The 27,273-nt window shown below is 41.6% G+C and overlaps 2 protein-coding genes across 7 annotated transcripts; one reads left to right on the top strand and one right to left on the bottom strand.

Annotated features, from left to right (window-relative positions):
- The first annotated feature begins 1,662 nt into the window (after nt 1–1,662).
- On the top strand, nt 1,663–16,255 carry FANCE (FA complementation group E). Of its 3 annotated transcripts, none has more exons than XM_081195843.1 (11): nt 1,663–1,919; nt 3,207–3,454; nt 4,687–5,344; nt 6,312–6,356; nt 6,855–6,914; nt 8,021–8,164; nt 12,262–12,385; nt 12,920–12,995; nt 14,186–14,252; nt 14,656–14,781; nt 15,766–16,255. In XM_081195843.1, the coding sequence occupies exons 2-11, from the start codon at nt 3,231–3,233 to the stop codon at nt 15,880–15,882; spliced, it is 1,641 nt and encodes a 546-aa protein (XP_081051969.1). In that variant the 5' UTR covers nt 1,663–1,919; nt 3,207–3,230; the 3' UTR covers nt 15,883–16,255. The 3 variants fall into 3 exon arrangements, with proteins under 3 accessions (XP_081051969.1, XP_081051970.1, XP_081051971.1); XM_081195844.1 differs by having other exon boundaries at nt 1,663–2,090; XM_081195845.1 differs by lacking the exon at nt 6,855–6,914.
- LOC308587910 (uncharacterized protein) lies at nt 15,299–25,642 on the bottom strand. 4 transcript variants are annotated; one of them, XM_081195858.1, is made up of 8 exons: nt 25,088–25,642; nt 22,925–23,320; nt 22,239–22,649; nt 21,376–21,424; nt 20,702–20,805; nt 19,391–19,446; nt 18,229–18,347; nt 15,299–15,689 (listed from the first exon to the last, which is right to left on the bottom strand). In XM_081195858.1, exons 1-8 carry the CDS (start codon nt 25,143–25,145, stop codon nt 15,671–15,673), a joined length of 1,212 nt encoding a protein of 403 aa, XP_081051984.1. In that variant the 5' UTR covers nt 25,146–25,642; the 3' UTR covers nt 15,299–15,670. The 4 variants fall into 4 exon arrangements, with proteins under 4 accessions (XP_081051984.1, XP_081051983.1, XP_081051982.1 ...); XM_081195857.1 differs by lacking the exon at nt 15,299–15,689 and having other exon boundaries at nt 17,990–18,347; nt 19,391–19,443; nt 25,088–25,639; XM_081195856.1 differs by lacking the exon at nt 15,299–15,689 and having other exon boundaries at nt 17,990–18,347; nt 25,088–25,638.
- Nucleotides 25,643–27,273: the final 1,631 nt, after the last annotated feature.

Raw genomic sequence — 27,273 nt, 5'->3', positions numbered from 1 at the left:
TAACTAATCTCAAAAAGACAAACTAGGGACTGGCATTCATATGTTGAAAGGGAGAATTAAAATCTTGCATCAAACATGATCTATTTTAATTAAGGATGTGCACAATTGTACGCCTGCTCACAATAAAATCAGTGGGACTTTGCTGCAGAAAGATGCTTAGGATAGCATGGTTTGTGTCCCTTTAGACACATAAAGGGACACTCCTTGAAACTACTACTGTGCATGTATAGGAGAAAAAGACAGCATAATAAGAAACTTTATTGAAAGGACACCAAAACGTCACCTAACTCATATACAGTGGTACCTCAGGTTACGTAGTTAAGTCGTTCTGGAGGTCTGTTCTTAACCTGAAACTGTTCTTAGCCTGAAGCACCACTTTAGCTAATGGGGCCTCCTGCTGCCACTGTGCCGCCACTGCATGATTTCTGTTCTCATCCTGAAGCAAAGTTCTTAACCTGAGGTAGTATTTCTGGGTTAGCGGAGTCTGTAACCTGAAGTGTATGTAACCCGAGGTACCACTGTATATTTGTTTAGAAGGCAAGGTTTTTTGCTGAAAAGACATGGATAAATGATTGCAGTTACAACCACTTTCTGCTGGCGGTAGTTTCTGATTTGCACACAGAAAGGGAGGTGTATTGTTACATTACAGGCTCTTCCCAAAATGAAAACAAAAAGGCAAATGTACTCCTAGAGATAGAATGTATATAATTCAAACAGCAAACAATCATTGCAGTGGGTATTAAATGCCACAACAGCAAATGATGCCTAAATGAACAAGGTTACAAGCTGAGTAATTACTGCTAGCAGCTGAACTACTGAAGGCCCTGGTCTGTGTTGCTACATGTTCACCTTATGCCTTGCAGCAATAAAGTCTCCAGCGACTTGCTGAAAAATCATATGGGCAAGCTGGGGAGCTCTGCAATTGGGAGGATCCAAATCCCAAGTTTCAATGGGCATGTGCCAAGTAGGGTGCAGTGCAGGGTTTGGGGGCTCGCATGAGGCAATGCTGAGAATTCTGGAGAGTTGTGACTCTGAGTAGGGTGGCCCTCCTGCTTAGACAAGCCCTGCAGTGTAGTCCACCATTCATACTGTTAGTTAAAAGGCGAGGCTGGCATTAGTTTGACTCTAGCCAAAAGTTCTCCATGCACAACATAAGCCAGGATGCGGCTTGTGTGTCTCCCTTGCGCCCAACTCCAGCTCTGCTGCAACCAGAAGCCTTCAGTCCCCGCTGAGCTGCAGGTAGGTAGCTACACACCGCCAGGGCGCTCCCCCGCAGTTTTAAATCACGACAAGTGGAATTGATTCACAAATGCAACATTGAAAACAGCAAACAAAGCTAGTCCTCAGGCAAAACACAACCTTTAGAACATCGGCAAAACCCCTGGCAGAATAAAAGTGGTGGGTTGATATTTTTTTTGCTTGTGGTTCCATTATGCGTGGATAGGTAACTGCACTGGCATTTATCATTTTTTTCTATCGTGAAATAAGACCAGTTGGAGCAGGAACTCTCTTTTATTGTGGGGAGAGGAAGGTTTTTCCGCTGTTTTCAATGGTTAGCTCTCTGCTCCGCCCCGGTGGAGAACAAAGAAGGCGGGTCTCTGCAGCGGAGTGACGTATATACTGAAGCATATGTAATCAGAGGTACCACTGTACTCTCACTTTTTCTATGGGCAGCAGAGGGAAGTACTCTTTCACTTTTCCTATATCTTGGGGCCGTGAGACGCCTGCTAGCCCCGCCTCCCTCCCGCCGGATTGGACATTGTCTCTGAGCACAAATAGAGCGCGGGAAGGAAGACGAGGAAGGCGGAGGAGAAGGGCGCGGGGACTCCGGCCTGCGCGCTTTCCAAAGAAGCGGCTCGGCTGAGCTGCAAGAGGGACGCGCCTCCAAGCAGGACTTCGCCCGGGCTACACCGGTAGAGGTAGCTGCTGCGTAGTTTGACCCTTTTCTCACTTCTCTTAGGATTCAATTCTATCGAATTCGGCGAGGTTCACTCCCAAATGTGCGCCAGATTGCAGCCTTACAGCGCGACCCTACTGTGCGTGTCTCCTCTGAAGTAAGCCCCGCTGAGTGCAATGGGTCTCCTCCCCAGGTAAGTGTGCACATGCTTACTCAATAGGATTGCAACCTCCATCCCGGCTGCGATTGGACTTACCTTTCCGTTGGACGCCAGTGGATCGGAATTTTTGACCAGGAAAGCGGCGCCTCTGCTAAGGGGCTTCTCTCACTCGGGCAACAAAGCAAAAATGCAGTTTAAAAGATAGTGTCGGTTACTGCATTACTGTTTCCCCCCATTATTCGACCCAAGAGCATGTATGCTTAAGTTGAGATTCCTGTATTGCAGAGGGCTGGACTAGATGACTCTAGAGCAGCGGTTCTCTGGGGTTGAGAAAGGCTGCTCTGGAGGCCCTTCCGTGATTTTATGATCAGGCTCCAGCAAGAACAGAATCGTCTTACAGAAAGAATTACTTATTGTAGGTAGCTTCAGTGTTCTGGGAGTATGCTGAGAGGAAATTATTTTTTTGTTGGTTTGCTCATTAATAGTTTTGCAGTCTCTATGAGTAAGTCCCATGGCTCTTGGAAAGATGAGGAAACTGTCAAACCCCCAAATTTCTAGAATGGGTTTGTCTTGAGGAATCACAACTTTTCATTTAATGTTTGACAAAGACAAATACTTGGTGGGAAATACCTCATAGCTAAGGATTGATTGTGCTCAGTCTTGAATGTGTGTTTGTGTGTGTATATAAATGTTTTTGAGCATGTGCAGAGTACAGTTCTACATCACTTAGTAAGCATAACTAGGAGGGCTTCTGCAGAAGATGGCAGTGCTTGCTTTCTTCTTCCTCATTCCTTTTCTCTTTTTGTATTTTTCTAGTAGATTGTGAGCCTGCAGACAGATACTGTACTAGTTTATCGTGTATGTATAGTGGTTCGAAAACGTTATAGGTGAAATACAGAACACTGCAAAACCTGGAGTTCTGTGGGTCCCACTGTTGTAGTGCATCTTGTTTCCTCCCACCACTTGTGATGTGTATTATTATTACTTACAAAGCACTTAATATATTCTAAGCACAGGATGACGATTTAAGGATGAGCTGTTGATTGTGAAAGAAATACTTGTCTGAAAAGCTAGGACGAGACCAGGTGACTCTTGGGTTCATCCCAGTTCTGCCGTTGATTTGTTTTGTATGCTTTTTATATTCATTAGAGCTTGATCAACAGTGCTATCAACATGGATGGTCCGCCCGTTCCTTGGTTGCAACGATTTGATAAAGCTTCTCGTCTCCTCCTCTGTACACTGATGTCTGGGCATTGGGGGGCCCTGGCTGCTCTCCGCACTCTTCAGCGCTCCCTGTCTGGGCAAGGAGCAAGCCAGGACTTCAGCTGGTGGACGTTCACAGAGATCCTGTGTTCTCAAGAGCCCGTCCTCACAGGCTCTGAGAAGACCCTCACCTTGTGAGTTGCTCAAATCTCTCATTTTAAAAAGTATGGCATAGTGTCCTCATAAACCAGAATTATTTCAGGTCCTAAAAACCCCAGTCATGCAGCATCTGACACTTGCTTCAGTGATGATCCAGTAGGTTGTGGGACATGCTCAGAACCAGAAAAGGTTGTGTTGAGATGTGTATTCTATCCCTGCTGATTTTAGCAGACAATCTGGGTTATGAAAGATGGTAGAACTGCTCCTCTGGGCGTGGGTGAAAGTTTGTGTGGCTTTAAAAATCAATTTATGCGTACTGGATTCTGGATTGTTTTGGTGAATAAGTATAATTTGCAGATAGTAATGCCTATAATATGCAGTGTTGGAACGTCATTTTCTTTTCTTGCATTCATAGCCTCTCAGTATTCTGGTCTCGTATTCAAATTTTGGATCCTAATCCTGCTGGATATCTAGAAGTGACAACCTGAACACACTTGTTAAAATTATGCCCCAGGTTAACCAAGGTTGTATCTACAAAGGAGAAGGAACCATAGCTCAGTAGTACAGCACAGGATTTCCATAGATAATATTAATTCTGAAGCATCTTCGGTAAAAGAAGATCTCTGTTAGCTGAACTCAGAAAGCCCTCTGCCTGAGAACTGCTGACAGTCAGAATGAACAACACTGGGGTAAATGGTTTAGCTTCACATAAGGCAACTTCTTGTGTTCATATAATACCATATTTTATGGTGTCATATAATGGCTGGGTCTTGTTCCTCCCTTTCCCCCATATGTGACAGAAAAGCACACATCCAGAACATGCTAGAAAGTGACTATATATTGAGGGGAAAGGACTACTCAACACAGAGAATGTATTTTAGGGCAGAGGTGGGCAACCTGTGGCCCTTCAGATGCTGCTGATCAAATTTTCACCATTCAGGCTGGGACTGATAGGAGCCCGATTCCAGCAACAACTAGAGGGCCACAATTTCTCCACTTTGTTTTAGGGCCAGATGCTCATAATCCAGTTTCCATCATATGGATATAAAATCCCAACATTTTATAACGGCAAAATAATAACAAACACCATTAAGGCAGGTGGAAACCATTAGCAATAAAGCAACAGTAATAACAACATTCAACCCAGTATAATGTCACCAAATATTCAGGTGTACTGCATGTTGAGTTGTACTTCCTATGTTACTATAGAGTTATCATATTTCCCTGGTGATGATCTTGCTTTTCTTCTTCCAAATGGTTATTTCAGAAAACCGTTGCTGTTGCTGCTTCCAGTGTTGTGCCAAAGAAACCTCTTTTCCCTGTTGCTTACAGTACAGTCTACAGTGCCAGAAGCATGCCTCCAACACCTACTTCAAGCTTCTAGGCAGGATCCCAGCCCTGATCCATGGGTGCAGAGATTGAGGGATTTACTACAAGTGAGGGTGCAAGAGAATAGCTCTGTGATGCCAGTCCTACTATCTGATTCATGTCGGCAGCAGCTGAAATATATTTGCCAGAAAGTTAGTTGCGGCAAACCTGGATTAGAAAGGAAATTAAGCTGGTGTGCTAAACAGGCAAGTCCCTACATAGCATGGACTGGAGATGATCCTGGTTCTGTTCCTCAGATAAGGGAAAATAAGGAAGTAGCTGAGGAACCACTGGATCCTGAAGAAAAGGTGCTGGAGAAGAGGTCCAGACTGGAAGTTGAATTGAATACAGAACTTTGTGAACCACATGGTCTAATGCAGGGAGTTGGAGTTAACACAGGGAATGAAGTCATGATGGAGGTGTCTGAGAATGAAGGTGTTCATAGCACAAGCAATGATGTATATCAAAGTTGCCCAAAGGAGGAAGCAGAAGAAGCAAAAGTTGCCAATTGGAGTCCCCAACAGGACACTGCAGCCGAGGTCCCTGATTATATCAAGGTATGAAAAACTATTAGATTCTTTTCCTTCTTTGGCAAACTAGCAGTGCGAACATGGAACATAAGCCCTTCTTACCAGGGATGCTTCACAAGTATCATTTATCCTCCGCTAATTCCCGTTAGGAAATATTGGCCCCTTTGACAACAGAATGATCCCTTGGACAGTTGGAACAAGTTTTGTAATTGCAGGAAGATTTTGTGGGATAACCAGCTTCATATAAACAACATGCTTAAATCTAATTAATGCATGAAGGGGTTAAGACCATAGAGTATGCTGTTCTGCCAGGCTTAGCTCACCTTGAGAGGAATTAGATAACCAGTACTTTGTTCTTCAGTCTACCTGAGAAGCTCCCCATGTGAAGAGATTTGAGCTGGTTGCTTCAGCTCAGACTTCATGGCTCTAATGTGTCATTCTTGAGTTCCTATTCCAATAATCTAGGAATTTTCACCACTTTGTAAGTAAGTTAATCAATTGGGGACAATTAATTTGGTATGTATTTATTATTGGTTGTTTACATGCAAGCCTGTCATTTCAGTCTCTATATTGTAATTGAATGTAATGGATTTCATTTTATATTATTGCCAGCTGATGAAGAATTATCATTGAAACTGTTCATTCTCCTGGCAGAACTGTTCTGTCTGCTGCTGTACTTGGAGCACCCGGTTACTACGTTTGGAGCGCCTGTCATCTCACATTTGTAGGATATTGACTGTGGAAAGGCATTCTGCCTCCATTTCAGTGATCTTTGACAGTGACTTACCACTCCTACCATTCCTGTTCATGGAACATTTGATTCTTATTAGTTTGTGACTCCATAAACACATGTGTTTCGTTTATGAATTTTGAAACAGTATAGTGTTATAAAAATGTTGTCAGTATATTATTAGCCAATGTGTTGCTTGTTGTTCAGAGTGTGCAACTTTCTGAAGCACATAAACGATTTAACCATTTTTCTCTTGTATTTGAGGACCATATACCAAAACTAAAAGAGCTTCTAGAGATGCAGTTTGATGTAAGTATTTGTTACCGCATTTCTGCTTGGGGCAGATGCCCTGGCAGACTTCCTTATACAGTGGTGCCTCGCAAGACGAAAAGAATCCGTTCTGTGATTCTCTTCGTCTAGCGGTTTTTTCGTCTTGCGAAGCAAGCCCATTGACGGATTAGCGCTATTAGCGGCTTTTAGCGGCTTATCGGCTTATCGGATCAGCTGATAAGCGGCTTAGTGGCTTAGAAAGGGGGGGGGAGGAAAAAAAACCCGCAGGAACTCGCAAGACATTTTCGTCTTGCGAAGCAAGCCCATAGGAGATTCGTTTTGCGAAGCACCTCCAAAACGGAAAACTCTTTCGTCTAGCGAGTTTTCTGTCTTGCGAGGCATTCGTCTTGCGGGGCACCACTGTATACCCCTTGAATAAAGTTCTGTTCAGTTGGAGTAGTTTCATTTTAAGGAGAAGCAGATTCATACCCTGCCTTGTTACATTATCTGTATTCCCCCCCCCCCTTTGACTTTTAGCTTTCTGATGGGATTGCTCCACCTGAGCTACAAGTTTTTAATGAATGTACTCCAAGCCAGGTTAGTAGGGCGAAATGAATGTAAGTAATTTACAGCCTGGTCTTAAGTAGGTTTACTTGAAATTAAGTCCCATTTAATGCATCTATTTTATTTTTTAAAAAAAATGTCCTTATGCCAATTGAATATTCACGATGTCTGTCTTATTTACTTATTTAAACCATTTATATACTGCTTAACTACAATCCTCTCTAATTGGTTACAATTGCCTCTTATTGCTGTGCAAGAAATACAATACAGAAAAGGTTTTTTTTAAATGGTTAAACTATAAAATTAGACCTCAGTTAAAATGCCTGCTGAAATTAAAAAGAAAAAGATTCCAGTAGGCTCTGGAAGTTCAACAGGGAGGGAGTCTGTCTGACCTCAACAGGAAAGTAGTTTTGCAGAATTGGGCCCACGATACTGATTGCATGACTCCTTTTGGATATGAGCTGTGCATCCAAGCAGTGGGATACCACTAACAGTGACTCCCCTGAAGACCTCAGTGATCAGGCAGGGATTCAAGAGATTAAGGCAATCTTTGAGGTATCCCGAACCCAAGTTGTTAAGGGTCTTGTAAATTACCATATTTATTCGAGTCTAATGCGCCATTGAATGTAATGCACGGCTCAATTTTCAGAATCTTGAAACACAAAAAATATTAAATGTAAATGTGCCATCGAATCTAATGCGCACCTTAATTTTTGCAATGCAATTTGGCCAAAAAAGGTGAGCATTAGATTCGAGTAAATATGGGAATACATGTATGTGGGCAGCTGGTGCAAGCAAGCCTTTGAGCACCAGAGTTATGTGCTGGCAATCATTTGTCCCCTTCAACATTCTAGCCACTTGTTTTTTTGTGAGAATAGGGTGGTTTTACAATTTTATGCAAGTTGTAATGTGATTTTTTTAAAAAAATTCTGTATCCATTGTAAGACACATTATTATTACTATTATTATTACTCTTATTATTAAACAGCATTTAAGAAATTTAATTAACTAACTCACTTAATGAGACTCCTTCCCAAGTAACTATGTTTCCAAACCTAGCTGAAACCAACCTGCCCAGGTACTAGTGATATTTGGGAAACAGACTATTGGGTAATATTTCATGTCCTCTTTTCCTTTAGTTGAAAGTTCTGTGCTCATTACTGCAGCTCTCGGAGTGCCCAGAAAACAAACTTCTGCATTTCTGCACTTGGTTAGTCGCACTCTCACCTGATCTTGGCTATAGTAATGCAGCAGTTCTTGCTGAAAAGCTCTTTCTACCTCGGGTAAGTACTGAGAATATAAATCAGGTGAAGAAGAAACCTCCTTCAGTGGTTTATTGATGTGTGTAATGTTACCTTATGGATGGTAGAGCCTTTTCCAGTTCTTTTGGGAGTGAAATCTTCCAGGCCTACTACCCTGAAAAATGTTTTTTTTTTTGGGGGGGGGGAAATACTTTCTTGCTCATATATATTTATATATATATATATAATAGCAACTTTGTATTAATGTAATATTTTTATATGTAACTGTATTTTTGTAAAATTTTAAGTTGTCTGTTGTTGCTTTAGTTTTCTGTGCGTTGCTTAGAGATATTTTTAATATCTTAAGTGGCATAGAAAGTAAACAATCCATCAGACACAGAATTATGGGGTTGGAAAGGACCTTTATCCAATCGTCTGCTTAATGTAGGATCTGCAGTGTAGGATGCATAATAAAACATCGCCTAGTTTTATCTTCTCCTTTAACGGGGGCTATGGATTTTAATGGAGTAGTACTATATAAAGCACATATATTTCCTGCCCTGTCCTAAGTCAAAGCAGTAAGGTATATAACAGTCTCAAGTTTTTTATATTCTCTGGCAGATTTGCATGTGGGGGAGGAACTGAGTGGGAAAAAATCTGGAAGAAAGAGCTGAGCAGCCACCACCCCAATTCCTTTTTTCTTCTTGATTGCAGCCTTTCACAGCTGCCTTTCATGGTTTTAAAAGAAATAAATAAACCAGGAGACTGCTACACTTGTGTCTCCTGTGGAAATATCTTAGCTTGGTGCTAAAGAATATTGCATTCCTCTCTCGGCAGCCTATTATCCCTGCTCCACATACATGTTGTTTCTTGTCCTAAATATAGAATCATAGAATCATAGAATCATAGAATCGGAAGAGACCACAAGGGCCATCGAGTCCAACCCCCTGCCAAGCAGGAAACACCATCAGAGCACTCCTGACATATGGTTGTCAAGCCTCTGCTTAAAGACCTCCAAAGTAGGAGACTCCACCACACTCCTTGGCAGCAAATTCCACTGTCGAACAGCTCTTACTGTCAGGAAGTTCTTCCTAATGTTTAGGTGGAATCTTCTTTCTTGTAGTTTGGATCCATTGCTCCGTGTCCGCTTCTCTGGAGCAGCAGAAAACAACCTTTCTCCCTCCTCTATGTGACATCCTTTTATATATTTGAACATGGCTATCATATCACCCCTTAACCTCCTCTTCTCCAGGCTAAACATGCCCAGCTCCCTTAGCCGTTCCTCATAAGGCATCGTTTCCAGGCCTTTGACCATTTTGGTTGCCCTCCTCTGGACACGTTCCAGTTTGTCAGTGTCCTTCTTGAATTGTGGTGCCCAGAACTGGACACAGTACTCCAGGTGTGGTCTGACCAGAGCAGAATACAGTGGCACTATTACTTCCCTTGATCTAGATGCTATACTCCTATTGATGCAGCCCAGAATTGCATTGGCTTTTTTAGCTGCCGCGTCACACTGTTGGCTCATGTCAAGTTTGTGGTCAACCAAGACTCCTAGATCCTTTTCACATGTACTGCTCTCAAGCCAGGTGTCACCCATCTTGTATTTGTGCCTCTCATTTTTTTTGCCCAAGTGCAATACTTTACATTTCTCCCTGTTAAAATTCATTTTGTTTGTTTTTGCCCAGTTCTCTAATCTGTCAAGGTCGTTTTGAAGTGTGATCCTGTCCTCTGGGGTGTTAGCCACCCCTCCCAGTTTGGTGTCATCTGCAAATTTGATCAGGATGCCCTTGAGTCCATCATCCCTATGAGTTTATGCACCTATGAGTTTAAATGTAAGCATTCATGCTCATTTTTTTGAGAAATTAAATTAGCCAGTTAATTCAAGTCAGGAATAGGCAACAGAGATCTGTGCATCAGGATTGAAATGCTGGAGAAATGTGAGGACTAGGGGAGCCAACCATTGAACCTAACAGAAGTGGTTTGAGGAGCAGAAAAAGGTCAGGTTGGGTGGGTGGAGGGAAGCCAGCTAATCCGATGATGGATGCAGGCAGCCTTTTATACAGACAGTTTTCCTAGGATGCTGATATGTGCTGTGAAACCTGTGTGTCTCTGTTTAGGTAAGTTTTTAATTTCTGATGTTTCATTGTCTTTTTAATTCGGTTGGGAGCCGCCCAGAGTGGCTGGGGAAACCCAGTCAGATGGGCGGGTTGTAAATAATAAATTATTATTACAGTCATACCCTGGAAGTTGAACAGAATCTGTTCCAGAAGTCTGTTCAACTTCTGAAACATTCGACTTCCAAAGCATGGCTTCAGATTGGCTGGAGGAAGCTCTTGCAGCCAACTGGAAGCCCTGTTGGACCTCGGCTTCCAAAAGAACATTCGAAAACCAAAACACTCACTTCTGGTTATTGATTGTTCAGGAGCCGGAATGTTCCACTCCCAAGGTGTTCAGGAGCCAAGGTACGACTGTGTTGTTGTTGTTGCTGCCATATTCTGTGTTTTAAAAAGAGCAGTTCATTTAGTAAGTAAGGCACAAAGCAAACCTACCCTACAGTTGGGAGAAGCAGGATGGAGTGGCATGGCAGATTCACTGTTACGATCACATTAGAAGCCTACTGCTTGTGTTGTCTAGAGCTGGCACGGCTCTGCAGGGACCTGCATCCTGTGGATACAAAGCTGTCAGTGCTCCATGCTGAAAAGTCCCCTTTGGGGGCTTTTTGTTGACAGTAGCCTTTTACCCACTAGCACAGAGCCCCCAGAGTGGCCTGTAGAAAGGTGACTATGCGCCATCCTAACTCTTTTCCCCATACTTTAACTTTGGGGAGCTAGGACTGCACTCCCAAGTGAAATTATTTGGCAAAAAACCATAACAATATTATACCAAAATTGGGGCTTACAAACATAGTTTTCATTTTTTAATGAGTGGCAACCACCCTGAAATATTATGCTTTATGCTACTCCGAGTGCAGATGCCATAGTTTCCTATGAGGATATGAACGTTACTGAAACTACTTTGAGCTGAGTGCAGTACTGGAGATTGCTATAGACCAGTGAGGCATTCTATTCGCAAATATCAATAGCTAGAGGATTACAATTATTTTTGGTGCTACCGGGGCTGGCCCACCCTTGTGGCAAGGCATGGTGACTGCCTGGGTGCTATTGATCTGTAGATGGTGGGACAATGATCACTAGTTATACCCAGTGGCGTAGCGTGGGGGGTGCCAGGGGTGCCGGCCGCACCGGGCGCAACATCTGGGGGGGGCGCGAGTCCAGAGGGCCCAGCCCCGTCATGCCCTCAGCCCGCCCCTATTGTCAGAGCGGCCGGCCAGCCTCTGCCTGCTCCTACCTTGCCCACCCGAGGACTGCGGCAGCGCCCGCCCCCGTGGCCACCTACCCCCGCCTCGCCCATTGGCTTGCCTCCCTCGGCCCCGCCTCTCTCCGATGGCCGCGGGGGTGTCCTGCTCGGCGCCGGCGCCTTTTTTCAGGAGGTAGGGAGGCTGGACGGGGAGGTGGGGTCGGAAGCGGGCAGAGAAGGAGGGGAGATCGTAGCCAAAAGGGCTGCACCGGCCGGCAAAGGGCCGGGGAAAGTTTGGAGAGGAGAAACGCACCGTCATGATTTCCCGGTGGAAGCGGCAGGATTAGGGATGGCAAAGCGTAATTACGCACGAATTTCGCTGGGTGAGAGCTTCGGGGATCGATCGGCGGAAATGGGAATCAATTGGAATATGAGAAAGAGAGAGAGAGAGGGACCATCATTCATAGGCATAGATTTGTAGGGTTAGGGGGCGCAAATCCACGGGTTAGGGGGCGCAAATTACTTGCCTTGCCCCGGGTGCTGACAACCCACGCTACGCCGCTGGTTATACCTATTATCCATAACTTGAGTTCTCTATCCTTCAGTGGAATAGCGGAAACACAGCTCCTGTAGATGTGTTTTGCATTTTGAGTTTCTCATCTCGTATGACATGTTGCCATCCAATTTTAAATGCAAAACAACCTGAAGAAGGTTGTCTGTTTTCCCCATCAGCCTTTTTCACTCTTTGTTAAAACAGAATTATAGCTGCCTCTGTATCCCCAAAGTATGCAAGGTTGCTGCTGATCCAACAGTATTATCTCCCTGCTGCTTCTGGTCTGTAGGTTCTCTCATTGACTGAGCCACCTTCCTGGCCTCTCACAACTGCCCTGATGATGTTCTGCTCCAAATATTCTCGCCCAGTCTGTTGCACCTTGATTTCTTCAGTTATACAGGCTCCAGCGAAAGGTGAGCTTATTTTACCTGAGCTTCTGTTTGCAGAGGTGGCATAAATCCTTCTCTCTAATAGAAATCTCGAGTGGTTGAGCGGTGGCATGATTAGAGAGGAAAATGGGACCTCTAAGAAACAGGGTGGTACTGACATGTTCTGGTAAACAGAACATGAAAAGGGGTGCAGGGCTCAAGAGCCTATTGAGGGCTGAGCAGGCCTCAGGAGATACAGAATATTGAGTATCAGATGGAAAGGGCTGGAGGGAGAGAATTGACCTGCTTTTACATCTTACTGCTTGCGACAGGAGTGGGGAACCCATAGCCCACGGGTTCTAGGCAGGCTGGCACTACATTTATTTTACTTTTTTAAGAATCAGAACTACTGGCAGTAAAGTACAAGACACTTGTGAATCACCAGCCTCTGGCATTTAAGAAATGAGCAGATAAGAATGTCCACAATTTAGCTAAATCATCAGATTTCTGAAAACAAAGTTCTCATTAGCCCCTTAAAAATATATAAAATGCAATTTTTTGGTATCTTTGCTTTTGAAGGCCTTGAGCAGATGAAGCTGGTGTGCAAACTAATTGAGGAGTGTTTGGAGCCTGAGTATGTGAGGCTGGTATTCAGGTAAATTCTAGTGTAAAATGAAATGTAATATAGGAATTGCATGAAAGAGGATTTGATTTCCAATGACGGGAATGAGTGTCAAGGTGTTCTAGAATTCTCAGTTGCTACCTTCCGATATATGAAACTATATACTGGGGAAGTTTTTGTGTCTCCCTAATGAACATAAGTTGCAGAGCAACATTGCAAACCTAATCACTTGCTGCATGTCACACAATCTCTTTTTTTATTTCTGCTTTTTCATTATAAAGTCCCTCCATACTATCACACATATGACAATGAATAAATAACAGTCACAAGTTTTCTTACTCCTATTCAAAAGAATTGACTAAAACAGAGGAATTTGTTGGACTCCAACTCCCATCAGCCCCAGCTAGCATGGGCAGCAGCCACAAATGATGGGAGTTGTAGTCCAACATCTGGTGGGCCATCCTGTGTCTTCCCTGTGGACCTTTTACTTTTATATGTTTTCTAGGACTAAGATTAAAGAAACCTGAGTTGATTAATAAGATGTTTTAAAATCAGTGAATAGTCATAAATTTGCATATGACTAAAATAATAGTTGAGCAGGGGAGAAGTATACAGTGGTACCTTGGGTTAAGAACTTAATTCGTTCCAGAGGTCCGTTCTTAACCTGAAACTGTTCTTAACCTGAGGTACCACTTTAGCTAATGGGGCCTCCCACTGCCGCCGCTGTGTGATTTCTGTTCTCATCCTGAAGCAAAGTTCTTAACCCGAGGTACTATTTCTGGGTTAGCGGAGTCTGTAACCCGAGGTACCACTGTACTTTTGTTTGTTAGATGGTACATGCATGTCACAGTAGGAGCAATCTTAGAGGGATTTCTGTCCTTTGCGAAAGTTAAGGTGGTGCACCTAAGATGTTGCCTGCCATCTGCAGTTTTCATTACTTACATTAAAAATAACTTTTATTAAAAGTTTGTTGTTCATTTAATTAGAGATGCCCTTGAGCTGTTTTTTATCCATTAATCAAAGGTTGCAGCCCTAATGTTACACATCTTCTCTAACCACTGCTCCATAGAAGAGACCTGAAATCTTTTCAGTACTGCAATATTGTTATTAACCACATGACAATTAACATATTCTTGAGTCAGGGAATAGCCTTAGTGAGTGGCATAAAGACTACCCCTCATATAATTTTGTTATCTTTCTCCCTCCTCTGCCTTTCTTTGCAGCCATATTATAGAAATGCCGTGGTCAGAAGATCTCCTCGTAGCTGTGCATTCTTTGCTGGGAAGACAGGTGACTATGAATATAAGTCTTCCTGTGCTTCCATATAGAGTTTACTAGCTGGGTAGCAATAGAGACTAGAATCTGTTCTCTCCAAACTAGCATTTTGCCATTTCTCTGCTGCCTGCACTTTTGTCCTTTGTCTTGACAGCATGATGTGCACCTTTGCTGAATATGATTGAAGTAAATGCCAGCATCTCAAACTGTAGTGCAAAGCTAGTTGTGATACTAGTTTCTTTTAGTGTCTAAGGAAGTCTCTGTCTGAGCAACATTTTACTGTCCTAGTGCTAATTCATTCTTGTCCAGTATGGCTTGCACCGAGTCTATCTGAACAACTAAAATGTACGCAAGGGCAATTAATATTTAGGCTGCCTCTCTCACCCCTTCCCCCTTGTTTATCTTCTTCACTTTTCAGGTAGTGCTATCCACTGAGCTCTTCAACATGTTGGTCTTGAATCTTTGCCAGATGGCTCAAGAATTTGCCACATCAATGCATTATGCAAATCTGGTTCTGACAGTGTTGACGAAATACCAAAGCAGTGTGAGTTACTTGCAACAGGCGCTTGAAAAGAAATGAAAAATGGCAGCTTGCTTTCTTAAATATTTCTATGGAGCTTTCCTATTCTATTGCGATAGTGTGTACTGTAGTGTTTCTTTCACTTACCTTCCAGCATACATTTGAATTTCCTCTTGAGATTGTGAACCTAATTATTAGAAGTGCTGAGCAGCCTCTATTCCTATAGCAGAACACAGATGCTCCTTCAGCCTGATAATGAAGTTTGGGCATTAGGCTGAGTTTACAAGAATTAGTCTTACAGTATTATTATATGTTTCTCTGCGTGAAAAGTATGGTTATTTTACTGTATGTGGGCAGGGTGGTGACGGGGGTTGGGGCAGAGAGAGAAGGGTGGGCGATCCTCCATATGTTTTCTTTGCTGAGTAGAAAACCTGGTTGAAAAAGCTGGTAAGACAGAACCGACATAGATGATTTTGGTGCTAAGACATAGCAAAATAGCAATCCCCACTCCCAGGTTCTTAGAGAGTATGGCACCACAAGGTGTGATTTTATTTTTATTAATGCATGATGGGAATATCCATGTTGGGTTTGGTCAATTAACATGCTTTGAATTCAATGATATGCAAATAATCATAGACCACAGTCAGTATACCAATCTGAAATTAAAGGTACAAGTTTATATAAACCCTCCAGATGTGCAGTAGCTATCCACATGAAATCGATGCCTATATGAAATATGTTTGAATGTTGCCAGAGTAGTGAGGTCCTCAGACCATTGTGGAATAGATAGTGATTGTCCATTCTTCCATGCTCAAAGTCTAAGTCTCTTAAGCCACCATAAGGGCTTGCAAAATCCTCTTTTGTCCTTCCAACTTGTGTGTTTACTGTAGACAATCTAGGCAACTGGGGCAGGTCATGAGAGTGGGATCAACCTGCATAAATGTAGCAAAAGGGTTATGGGTTTTTACCAGCATGCGCTAAGCAGCTACATTTTGTCCTCCTTTTTAGATTACATTGGCCCATCAGCATCGCTTATCCTGTGCCTTGGACCTCAACAGAACAATCTTGAAGAAGTCTCTTCAGGCTGCACTGAAGCGAATGCCTTCAAATAAAGAGGAAAGCTGAGTTCCTTTCCTATGTGGAATAATGCTAGAAGGCGACCTTTCTTTAGTATTGGTAACCATAAGATGGAGAAGACTAAAGACCCATTGAGAGGCTGGGGAATCAAAGAGGACCTGTGTCTTTTCAAATGTTAACTCTTTCTCTTGTCTTTCAATAAGAGCCAGCTGGATTTGTCTGAACAAACGGTGTGCACATTGTCTGGAGTATATCTGGAGTGTACCTGATTGCCAAGCAATTTTGCATCAGTAGTTGTGAGAAGTGAAACTTCTTTCATTGCCATTAACACTGGAAGCTCATGCAAATAACTGCTGGAACTGCCGGGGTTGGAGATAAAGATGCCTCTAGGGTAGCCGTAGTATGAAATAACTACCCCCCCCCCATAAAAAATAAACACTCCATCATCTGGCTATTTGTGTGAATTCTGCAGTGACAGATAAAAATCAGTTAACTAATTTGTTATCTTTCAGCATGAAAACACAAGGAGTTGGTCCATGGTATAGTCAGTGCAGCTGTAGTCATCTAAGTAGCAACTTGAATTGCCTGGTTAAAAAAACTGAACACACCTGAAAGCTGGTATTTATGAACTACATCACTTTTCCAACAAGTTCTGTTGGATCATAAACCGTTTCACACCACTCAGGGGGGGAAACCATGTCTGGAGGCAAAGGCTGCCTGATGCTCTAACTGCAGCATGGATTTTAGATGTGACCCATGCAACCATGCAACCATTTCCCTCATTCTATGGGGCACCAGCCCACCCAAAAATCAGCTGTGACCAAAAAAGAGGAGTAGAAAAGTATATGAGGAAACCTTAATGCCTTTGTATGTTTTCTCATGTAATTCAATCAACATAAAGCACTAGACTACTATATTTACTACACTTTTAGTAAATATCTGAAGAAGTGTGCATGCACACGAAAGCTCATACCAAGAACTAACTTAGTTGGTCTTTATGGTGCTACTGGAAGGATTTTTTTTATTTTTACACTTTTAAGTATAAGATAAAAGGTTATTTGGGCATTTGCCCAACAGTTATTGCTTAGGGCCAAAGTAGTTGCAGCAGAGGTAAGTTCTGTATTGTTAAGCACAAAGCTTCCTTTGTCATGTTCAAAGGGCGTGATGGGGATGCAACTTGAGCTTAGCAAAACAATTAACAACAGCAACAACAACAACAACAACAACAATGGTATTAAGGTACAGGGTACTAAACTTCCCTGCCATGGGTCTCCCCATGGCTCTTCACAAGTGCCGTTAACATCTTCAAATACTTCCAGTGTTGGAGATAAAACTGGACCTGTTTACTCTTCTTCCCCCAAGTGAAAAAAAGGATGCTTGTGTATTTAAATATACAGAATGTGCTTTGATTAGGTTTGACCTTAGATGTTCACAACTTAAAAGCTAAGTACAACCATTTAACTAGAATATCTCCTGTCCCTTCCCAGGTTTGTAAGCTGTTGTCCAATTGTTGAGAAAAAATGGTCCAATGCTTTCTTATACAAAGAGCACTTATTCATACATGCACTACATGCTATAACTCCTGTTACATTTTTAACAACAGGATTTTAAACCATCCATAACATGAATGAGAACTGGACTTGGGAGCCTGGTATGATGGGGAAGCAAAAGCACATTACAGTGGTACCTCGGGTTACGAACTTAATTCATTCCGGAGGTCCATTCTTAACCCGAAATTGTTCTTAAACTGAAACTGTTCTTAACCTTAGGCGTGCTTTCGCTAATGGCGCCATGCCGCCGCTGTGTGATTTCCGTTCTCATCCTGGGGCAAAGTTTGCAACCCAGAGCAACTGCTTCCGGGTTAGCAGAGTTTGTAACCTGAAGTGTTTGTAACCTGAGGTACCACTGTAGCTTGATTTTTGCATCCATGCTATTCACTGCTAGAGATGGTGGCTGCTTTCCTGTGCACAGACTGGTTCAAGCAAATGTGTCTCCATCTCATAGGGTCAAAGCTACTTTCATGGGAGTACCTGCCCATGTGAACTGACATGCATACAAGTTCCGGATAGGCTGATCTAAAAGCTAGTAGCAGGTCCACTATCAGGTCTTACAATAATGAATATTAGTTCAACATTCCTAAGAGGTTAAAGGGGCATTTGGAAAATAGCTTTTAATTTTAATTCTCAGCCAAATGCAGTTTCCACCTTTGTTTCAGAATTGAATTTTACAATTGGAGATCTAGAATTTATACATCTAGTTTGTCTTTAGTCCTTGGTACGTGGAACCTGTGAACCAAAGATGATATTTGCATACTTCACAGATCCTGAAGAGATCACACCAGGAGAGCACTCTCCTGGAGAGGAAAGCTCACTGGGGTTTTTGTTGAAACTTGACCTTAATGGGAACTTCATGTTGACATATGTCACATCCTCTGTCATTGGCTTCTTCAATATGGCGTATACCGCGTTTGTTTCTTTGCCCAAAGGATTGTCGGTAGCAGTGCTTTCATGTATCTGAGCATGGATAAGAAACAAAAAGGCTTGTTTTTTTGGAAATAGACTCTTAAATGCCAGCCTTATTTCACCTCCAAGACCAGATTCCCATTTTTGGTATTGTGTCTGCATCTGTTAAGGGTTTCTATCTTTTTTAAAATGTGTAAATACAAACTGGCTCTGACAGACTTCTTTCAAATAAGACAAACTGAACTACTGCTAGTAATTTTTGTAGTAATACGTTTATAGCCCAGCAGTATAGGCATTTAAGCAGAAAATGGTTAATAGAATAATCCTATAATCACATTTCCACTAAGTGGGAGAGGGACATAGTTAAATCTGTAGAATACCCATGGCATCTCTGCCCTGGTCTAGAGTCATGCTATATCTGTGAGTGTAACTGAACTGGGAGTGAGGGTGGGTAGGAATAGGAATTGGCTTGGTGTCTGGGTGGTGAACAATGCAATTTAAAAGCAAATAAAACCTTTAAGGAAAGCAAAAACACATAATTGCATTTAAAAAATAGTCCCACCAGCAGTAAACCATATATAAAAGTATCAAAAATACCTAAATGCCTGGAAAAACAAATGCATCTTTACTTGGTGAAAAAAACATAATGTTGGTGCCAAGGGAGCCTGAATTAAATGCATTTCCCATAGACCATATAAAATACCCAGTACTGAGAATGAATTATAGTTGTATATTACTAAAGTTTTCAACATGGCATTCACAGTCAAGGTTACTGCCTGGTTTGCAACTTAGTGCTGGGTCTAGAGTCATGCTATATTTGGGCAATTGTATATTTTCAGGAAATGGAATGACAACATGGATTCTTTCTTATCCCCCAGAAAGAGGTGGAAGCTGTAGTCGAGATGCCAAATGTGGCCCAGGATCCCCATAGATCTGATTGCAAAATCTGAGTTGAATGTGATAATCTAGCAAAGCATATTTGAAGGTGGTTTTTTTTCCTATGGGAAATGATAATGCTCAGGATTACTATATTTCCACAGTGGAGAAACTGCCCATGGTCAGATTTTCTCCTAACTTGTGAAATGGTCTCTTACCTGGAATGTTATTATTCTACAGTTTGGGTTATCACCAAAATTCAGGTCATCTGCTGCTATTAAGAAGAGAGTCTCATTTTAGTATATAAATGTGCCTGTCTGTGCGCCACTTCACATGTTAAATTTTTAACTGAACACTAAGACGTAAGTGTACACCTTAAAAATGTGAAGATGGCGAAATGTAGGGATACATTCATCAGACAACTGACTAATTGCATCTCTTTGTTGAATGTACATTCATTGGCTGCCTCTGCATAATATGTGAGATGGTTCTGTTTATACAGTCATCCCTCGTGTTGTGTTCCGCTCTGGTTATGGACTTTCAGCTTACAAATGTGGCAAACCTGGAAGTGTTTACTTCCGGGCTCGCCACATGTGCAGACGCGATCTGCGTGCTTCACGCACATGCAGAAGTGCTCAATCACACGTGCACATGCGCAGAAGAGGCGCTCTAGTTGTGGACTTTTCAGGGTGCGAACAGCACCCCGAAATGGATTAAGTCCGCAACTAGAGGTACCACTGTATTTACTGATTGCTAACAGTGTGACATGGACTCAGTGCATTGGCTTTCTCTGAGCTATGAAGAAATGGCATCGTTGAAAGTCGTTTTGTCAAACCTTTTTGCTTAAAAGGTGACTGTGAGAAGTGTAAAAGCTATTGAGTCACATGAAGTAAGGTGTTGTACTGGATGAACATAGCTGTCAACTTTTCCCTTTTCTTGTGAGGAATCCTATTCGGAATAGGAGAATTTCCCTTAAAAGAAGGAAAACGTTGACAGCTATGTGGATGAATGGTTTGAGATGGGTGGTGATGTGCATCCCCCATGCATCCAAAGCCCATCATGCCACAGAGTGGGATAATGTCAGATGTTTTGCCACTTGGTTCATTTATGCATTGCACAAGCACGTAACTCATAGAGGGAGTGATGAGATGTAGTCAGCTGATGCTTGCAAATTTCTGTTGAGCAGAGCCTCAGTTTCGCTTACTGTTTTGTATATCGTAGAGACTTTTCGGCCTTCATTTAGAAAGGCAAATATTGACATGAAAGCAGACAGTCTGTTCAGATGAAGCCATTTAGGTGTGCAATCCTGACCATCTTCGATGCTACAATACTGCACAATACTGTATTCAAATCCAATCCATCCATTTAGATGCCTGTCAGGTGCTATTACAATAAAAAAATTCCTTCCAGTAGCACCTTAAAGACCAACTAAGATGCTATTAAAGACCAACTAAGGTGCTATTACAGTTATGCATGCAATGAAATCTTTAAAATGGCTGGGCTACATGAAAAACAAAAGAAAATCATACCTCTTGTTTTCTTCTTGATGAGCATTGTAACAACTAATATGAGGGCTGCAATAATTGTTATGCCAACCGCAATGGAAACCAGGACTAAGACAATGTGATAAAGTCTGAAACAATCCATAGTGCATTAGTTAAACCTGCTTATTAATTAATTACATTTTAAACCCCACCTTTCCTCAAGATGGTGAAAATTGTCCCCTGCCCCTATTTAATCCTCACAATAGCGTTGTGAGTTACGGTAAGTTAGACTGAGGGATATACTGACTGGCCTAAGGTCATCCTATGGGCTTTGCTAACAGGTACCTAATATATTTGTTAGACTGTCATTTACATGTACTGTACACAATAAAGTTTGTTTAGCTTTCAAAGTCAGACAGAAGTATGCAAAGAGCTCAAGGTTTTGTAGCACAGTTGTGCAGCAGAGAAAAGGCACATGCAGACTGCATGTTAGATGCAGATGATCATACCATGGTTTTTTGTAGAGGATATAAAATTCTGGAAGTGCCATAATATAATTATTTGAATGGAAAAGTCAAATCCTGTAATTGCCTCTGTTCACATAATTTTTTTGGACCCAACTGCAATACAGTATAGAGCTGTGGGAGGAATAGATACTGTAGCAAACACAAATCCCTAATCCAGTTGCCTTTAAATTAAAAATAATATAATGTGGGTACCTTTGTTCATTTTCACTGGTTTCTGTCACAGTCCCGTAATTTTGCTGCCCTGAAAATAAAGGAAGAGAAATAAAACTTTTGTCTTTATTGTAACTCTTCCAAGGTGCATTCAGGTTTTGCTAACTTGCCTTCTTTTGCCCCTTATTCTCTTTAGTAAAATGTGAACGATTTATACGATCTGAAGAGAAGCCAGAGTATTGTCCCTTATTAGCATGATAATTAATACGTTAACAAACAACACAGGCCTCCTATATTGATCTTTGAAACACTGTCTTTGCAGCTTCCTTTTACGAACACTGATGCTGTTACCATTTGTCTCAACTAAAGAGCCATTGCTTTCTTATTCCAGTTGTGGCTGTGGTGGTGTATCTCAAACTCTATGCAGCTCTTACTGATGGGGAACCTGCACATGCAGATTCAAACTAGATGGGATAATCACATATTTGGGTGCTTCCGCAGATAAAAAAATAATCTACCGTATTTTTCGCTCTATAACACGCACCCGACCATAACACGCACGTAGTTTTTAGAGGAGGAAAATCCGTAGGCATGCCACCCGTGGGCATTCCCTCCATAACACGTACAGACATTTCCCCTTACTTTTTAGGAGGAAAAAAGTAAGTGTTATGGTGCAAAAAATACAGTAAATACTTGGAGATTTAAAAAAGTGTCAAGTAAGGGCAAAGGCTATGCTAGAATGCATTTTCCCTTGACAGGCATTTTTTATTTCTGGAAGAATAATCAAATGTGAACTCAGTTATATGCAAACTAAACTGCTACATTCCAAGGAGGACTATACCATGTGATCTAGATCAGTCCTGAACTACCACAGGAACTAGATCCAGTTACCTCCATGTGCTCACCTTTTTGAACAATGACTTTGATTTTTCTTAAAGGGGTGATGTTCAGGCCATCAAGAACCCCAAACCAGTATATCCCCGAATCTTCTACTTGCAGAGCTGGTGTGAAAAAAGCAGCGCAGCCATTTCCCAGATCCTGTAGTACAAATTTCTGCCTTGGTTCAGAAGTGAGATACTGCCATCCTCGGCCTGAGAGGCTAGAAGGCTCTGTAGGGTTACATTCTTTCAGCAGATCTCCTTTGCACCAGACTCCCTCTTGTTGCAAATATTGTGGTGAGCAGAAGCCCTCTATGCTGAGGGACTCTCCTTGCACCTTCATCACCACTTCTAGTCTCTTTCCTGGCTTACTAGAGCTTTTGAGGAATGGAACCTTGGGTGTTGGAGGTGAGAAAGTATTGGTAGGTGCAAAAAGGCCTAGGAGAATAACAGTGAAAGTACCTCTTGTAAAACAGTGTTGACCTTCCACGTGCCCATTATCCCAGTACTGTAATGTCCACCCTTGCTGTCAGTGGCTCTCTTGAGGTCATTCTCAGCACTGCAACCTACCTTCTTAAATGGGTAATGCTGGGGATTAAATTTGACACTATGGTACAATCCCAGAAAAGCTATATCACGTGATCCCCCTGCTCCCGTGTGTCTCAGCCCTGATCTACCACAGGAACTAGTTCCAGTTACCTACATGTGCTTACCTTTTCGAACAATGACTTTGATTTTTCTTAAAGGGACAATATTCAAGCCATCGGTGATCCCAAACAAGTATATCCCTGAATCTTCTACTTGGAGAGCTGACATCAGAAAAGAAAAACAGCCGTTTTTCAGATCCTGTAGTACAACCCTCTGGTTTGGCTCAGTAGTCAGATATTTCCACCCTGGGCCTGAGAGGCTAGGAGACTCTGTAGGGTTACATTCCTTCAGCAGATCTCCTTTGCACCAGACTTTCTTTTGTTGTGAACAGAAGCCCTTTATGCTGAGGGACTCTCCTTGCACCTTCATCTCCTCTTCCAGTTTTCCGGGCTTGCTAGGCTTTTCGAAGAATGGAATTCCATGTGTTGAAGGTGAGAAAGTATTGGCAGACACCAGAAGACCTAGGAGAATAACAGTAAAAATGCACTTTGTAAAATAATGTTGATCTTTCATTTGTCTATTTAGTTCAATGCTGTGCTGCCTGCAATGGCTCTCGGCCCAGTATATCTGAAGGAGCATCTCCACCCCCATCGTTTAGCCTGGACACTGAGATACAGCTCCGATGGCCTTCTAGTGGTTCCCTCACTGCAAGAAGTGAAGCTACAGAGAACCAGGCAGAGGGCCTTCTAAGTAGTGGTGCCTGCCCTGTGGAATGCCCTCCCATCAGATGTCAAGGAAATAAACAACTATCTGACTTCTAGAAGACATCTGAAGGCAGCCCTGTTTAGGCAAGTTTCTAAGGTTTGGTGTTTTATTGAATTTTTAATATTTTGTTGGGAGCCGCCCAGAATGGTTGGGGAAACCCAGCCAGATGGGTGGGGTATGAATGAATGAATAAATAAATATAATATTATATTTTTTTTATTTATTTATTTATTTATTTATTTATTTATTTATTTATTATCCCACCACTGCAGCCTAACTTTTTAAAACAAACTGGAAATATTGGGGATTGAACTGGAGACTATCTGCATGCAAAGTATGCTGTGCTACATAGCTGGTTCTCAGGTGAGTCAATTAAATTCATCTGGAGATGCAGATTCTGCCTACAAATTATGCTCTACCACAGAGTTAAGGACTTACTCTCTTAGGTAAGTAGACTAGAAAAAAACCCTGTAGTTGGTGATCATGTGGAGACACCAGAGCTTGATCCTGAGACTGCATGCAAAGCATGTATTCTAGCACTGAGGTACCAGCAGCCCTTCATCATGTTAATCTGCTGCAGAAAGCAACAATGGAGTCTTGTGGTACCAGAAGACCCTTTGCCTTTGTTTTCCTTGAAGCACCACTACAGCCTTCCTTTCAATCACATTACATGTCCAGACTCTTTCGCTGACATTATAGTATGAACTGAAATAGATAATCAGGATTATTTTGGGTCATAAAGGAAGGTGGTGATGACCAGTCTCCCTGCTGTCCGACTCCCACAAGCAGTGCCGGATTTATGTATAAGCTATAGCTTAGGGCCCCACTCTCTTGGGCCCCCAATTTTTTTTAAAGAAAATAAACCTGGATGTGCATTTCCAAAATATAAGATAAAAAACAAATAAAATAAAACCTACATACAGTTAGAGCTTAATAATTATTTCACTATTAATATACTTCTTAATTGTATTTCAGTTCAACAATTACTTTGATAAAATACTTATTTTGTTATGTTCAAATGGCTTTAGATACCTATTAGGTCCATAAATTACCATATAGCATATATTCAACACAAAAAACCATGACAATTTGTTGTTGACAAAGGACAGCTGTTGATAATATAATAACAATAATTTATTATTTATACCCCGCCCATCTGGCTGAGTTTCCCCAGCCACTCTGGGCAGCTTCCAATCAAGTGTTAAAAACAATACAGCATTAAATATTAAAAACTTCCCTAAAGGGCCCCATTACCTTCAGTAGCTTAGGGCCTCATCAAACCTAAATCCAGCCCTGCCCACAAGAGAATTATGATCTGGCTAACATTCATAGTCTTTCATTTTGTGAATCACTGGGACTGTATAAATGGCATTGTATGTTTTCTCTATTTAAAAAATGGGAACAAAACTTGTTTCTTGTTTTCAAACAGTAACTACAAAAACAACATATTACTTTTAATTCAACACCATACTAGTGTGTTCTGTACTGATGGCCATGAAAGGGTGTCTCCCTCTGTGCCTTACCTGTCAGCATCAGCCTTAGCAGAAGACCTGGGAGTCCCTCCATCTTGTAGCTGAACATAGTTTAGGTTGCAGAGCAGTGAATGAGTCAATTTGCACTTGCAGGAAGGAAGCAAATGCCCTTTGTCATTGCCTGTTCCTTTTCTTGTCCCAGATCAGCAGAGTTGGTTTGGCGCTGCGGGAAGATCTTCTAAACATGTTCTTAATTTTAGTGCTGAAGAGTTGCCCAACTTGGGTTGTGGGCAGTTGCTGTCCAGATGCATCGCACCAGACAAGACAGTGGACTAAGCAGCGACTGATAAAGCCAGTTCTGCTTTCTGCAGCTTCCCATCTCAATATGATGTGACCGCATCTCAATTTGCATGCATGTGGAGGCTTAGATGTAGGAGTTGTAGTAACAGAGCTCCTCATTTGGATTCTCTTAAATGGGGCATGAACCACAACATTAAGAAAAGAGTAATTTGATGGAATCCCCTAAATTCCTTGCGGCATGTTATGTTAGAATAAAGCCTTGAGAAAAATGGTTGTGCTGGCCATTTTGTAATGATTTATTAAAGCTGTGTTTTATTTATTTTTTCAGTTTGCAAATATTATTTATTGCATTTTTTGAACACAAAACAAACCAACAAACATATACAATGCCATCACCATAAAACAGGACAGAAAAAAAACAGAAAAAAATAGAAAGTAAACAAAGAATGAATAAAACATAAGGTACATCAAGATCAATTTATTTGTTAATCATATTCTCATAACCTTTGGACTTCCTCACATCACTCTTTCCTGCATTCTCAGTCATATAGTTACAAGCAGCAAATTATTACCTTATTTCAAATCTTATTTTGTAGTTCTCGAATATTATATCCCCAATTTTCAATATTTTTATCATATACTAAACTGGTTAACTTAAGCATAATATTACCTCAGATTCCACCATTTTCTTAAGCATCACTTAATCATACATCTTACAACTAAGTTACTGATGCCATGTTGTTTTTTATCGTGCATTCTCTTAACATTTATACAGCTTATGATGTTTTTGTAAATAGTCTTTAAATTTCTTCCAGTCCTCTTCCACCGTCTCTTCTCCCAGGTCTCGAATTCTGCCAGTCATCTCGGCCAGTTCCATGTAATCTATCAGTTGCGTCTGCCACTCTTCCAGTGTGGGTAAATCTTGTGTCTTCCAATATTTTGCGATGAGTATTCTTGCTGCTGCTGTTGCATACATAAAGAAAGTTCTGTCCTTCTTTGGCACCATTTGGCCGACAATGCCCAAAAGGAAGGCCTCTGGTTTCTTAAGGAAGGTATATTTAAATACCTTTTTTAGTTCATTATAGATCATTTCCCAGAAGGCCTTAACCTTTGGGCACGTCCACCAAAGGTGAAAGAATGTTCCTTCAGTTTCCTTACATTTCCAACACTTATTGTCTGGCAAATGATATATTTTTGCAAGCTTGACTGGGGTCATGTACCACCTGTAAATCATTTTCATAATATTTTCTTTCAAGGCATTGCATGCCGTGAATCTCACTCCGGTGGTCCATAACTTTTCCCAGTCAGCAAACATAATATTATACCCAATGTCCTGTGCCCATTTTATCATAGCTGATTTGACCGTTTCATCTTGAGTATTCCATTTCAACAGCAAGTTATACATTTTTGAAAGTACCTTAGTCTTAGGTTCTAACAGCTCTGTTTCTAGTTTCGATTTTTCCACCTGGAAACCTATTTTTTTATCCAAATTAAAAACCTCTCTGATCTGTGCGTAATGTAGCCAATCTCGCACTTTATCCTTTAATTTCTCAAAACTGCAATCTCCAAGTATCTCCTTCTTTTTCTATTATTTCCCAATATTTCGGCCATGTGGCCTCCATATTGAGTCTTTTCTGAGCCCTGGCTTCCATCGGTGACAACCACCTTGGGGTCTTGTTCTCTAATAAGTCTTTGTATTAAAGCTGTGTTTTATCCCCACAATCATTCTTTATCTGTATTTATTTATGGATCCAAGAATATTACAGGCCTGTGTAGGTTGTGGCATTTTAAAAGTATGTTGATTGCTGGATGTTCTTTCATCACTTCGCCAAGTTTTGAAGTGAGCAAAACAACAGCAACTATGAGCATCGTTGGTGCCCAGCATGATTTTTTACAATTAGCTTTTATTGGGGGTTTTTGTGTTACAAAGCAGACAG

Source organism: Podarcis bocagei (genome assembly GCF_964188305.1).
Source record: "Podarcis bocagei genome assembly, chromosome: 5".
Classification (NCBI taxonomy): Eukaryota; Metazoa; Chordata; class Lepidosauria; order Squamata; family Lacertidae; genus Podarcis; species Podarcis bocagei.
Note: the sequence above shows the minus strand (reverse complement) of the source record. Positions and strands in the feature narration are given on the sequence as shown.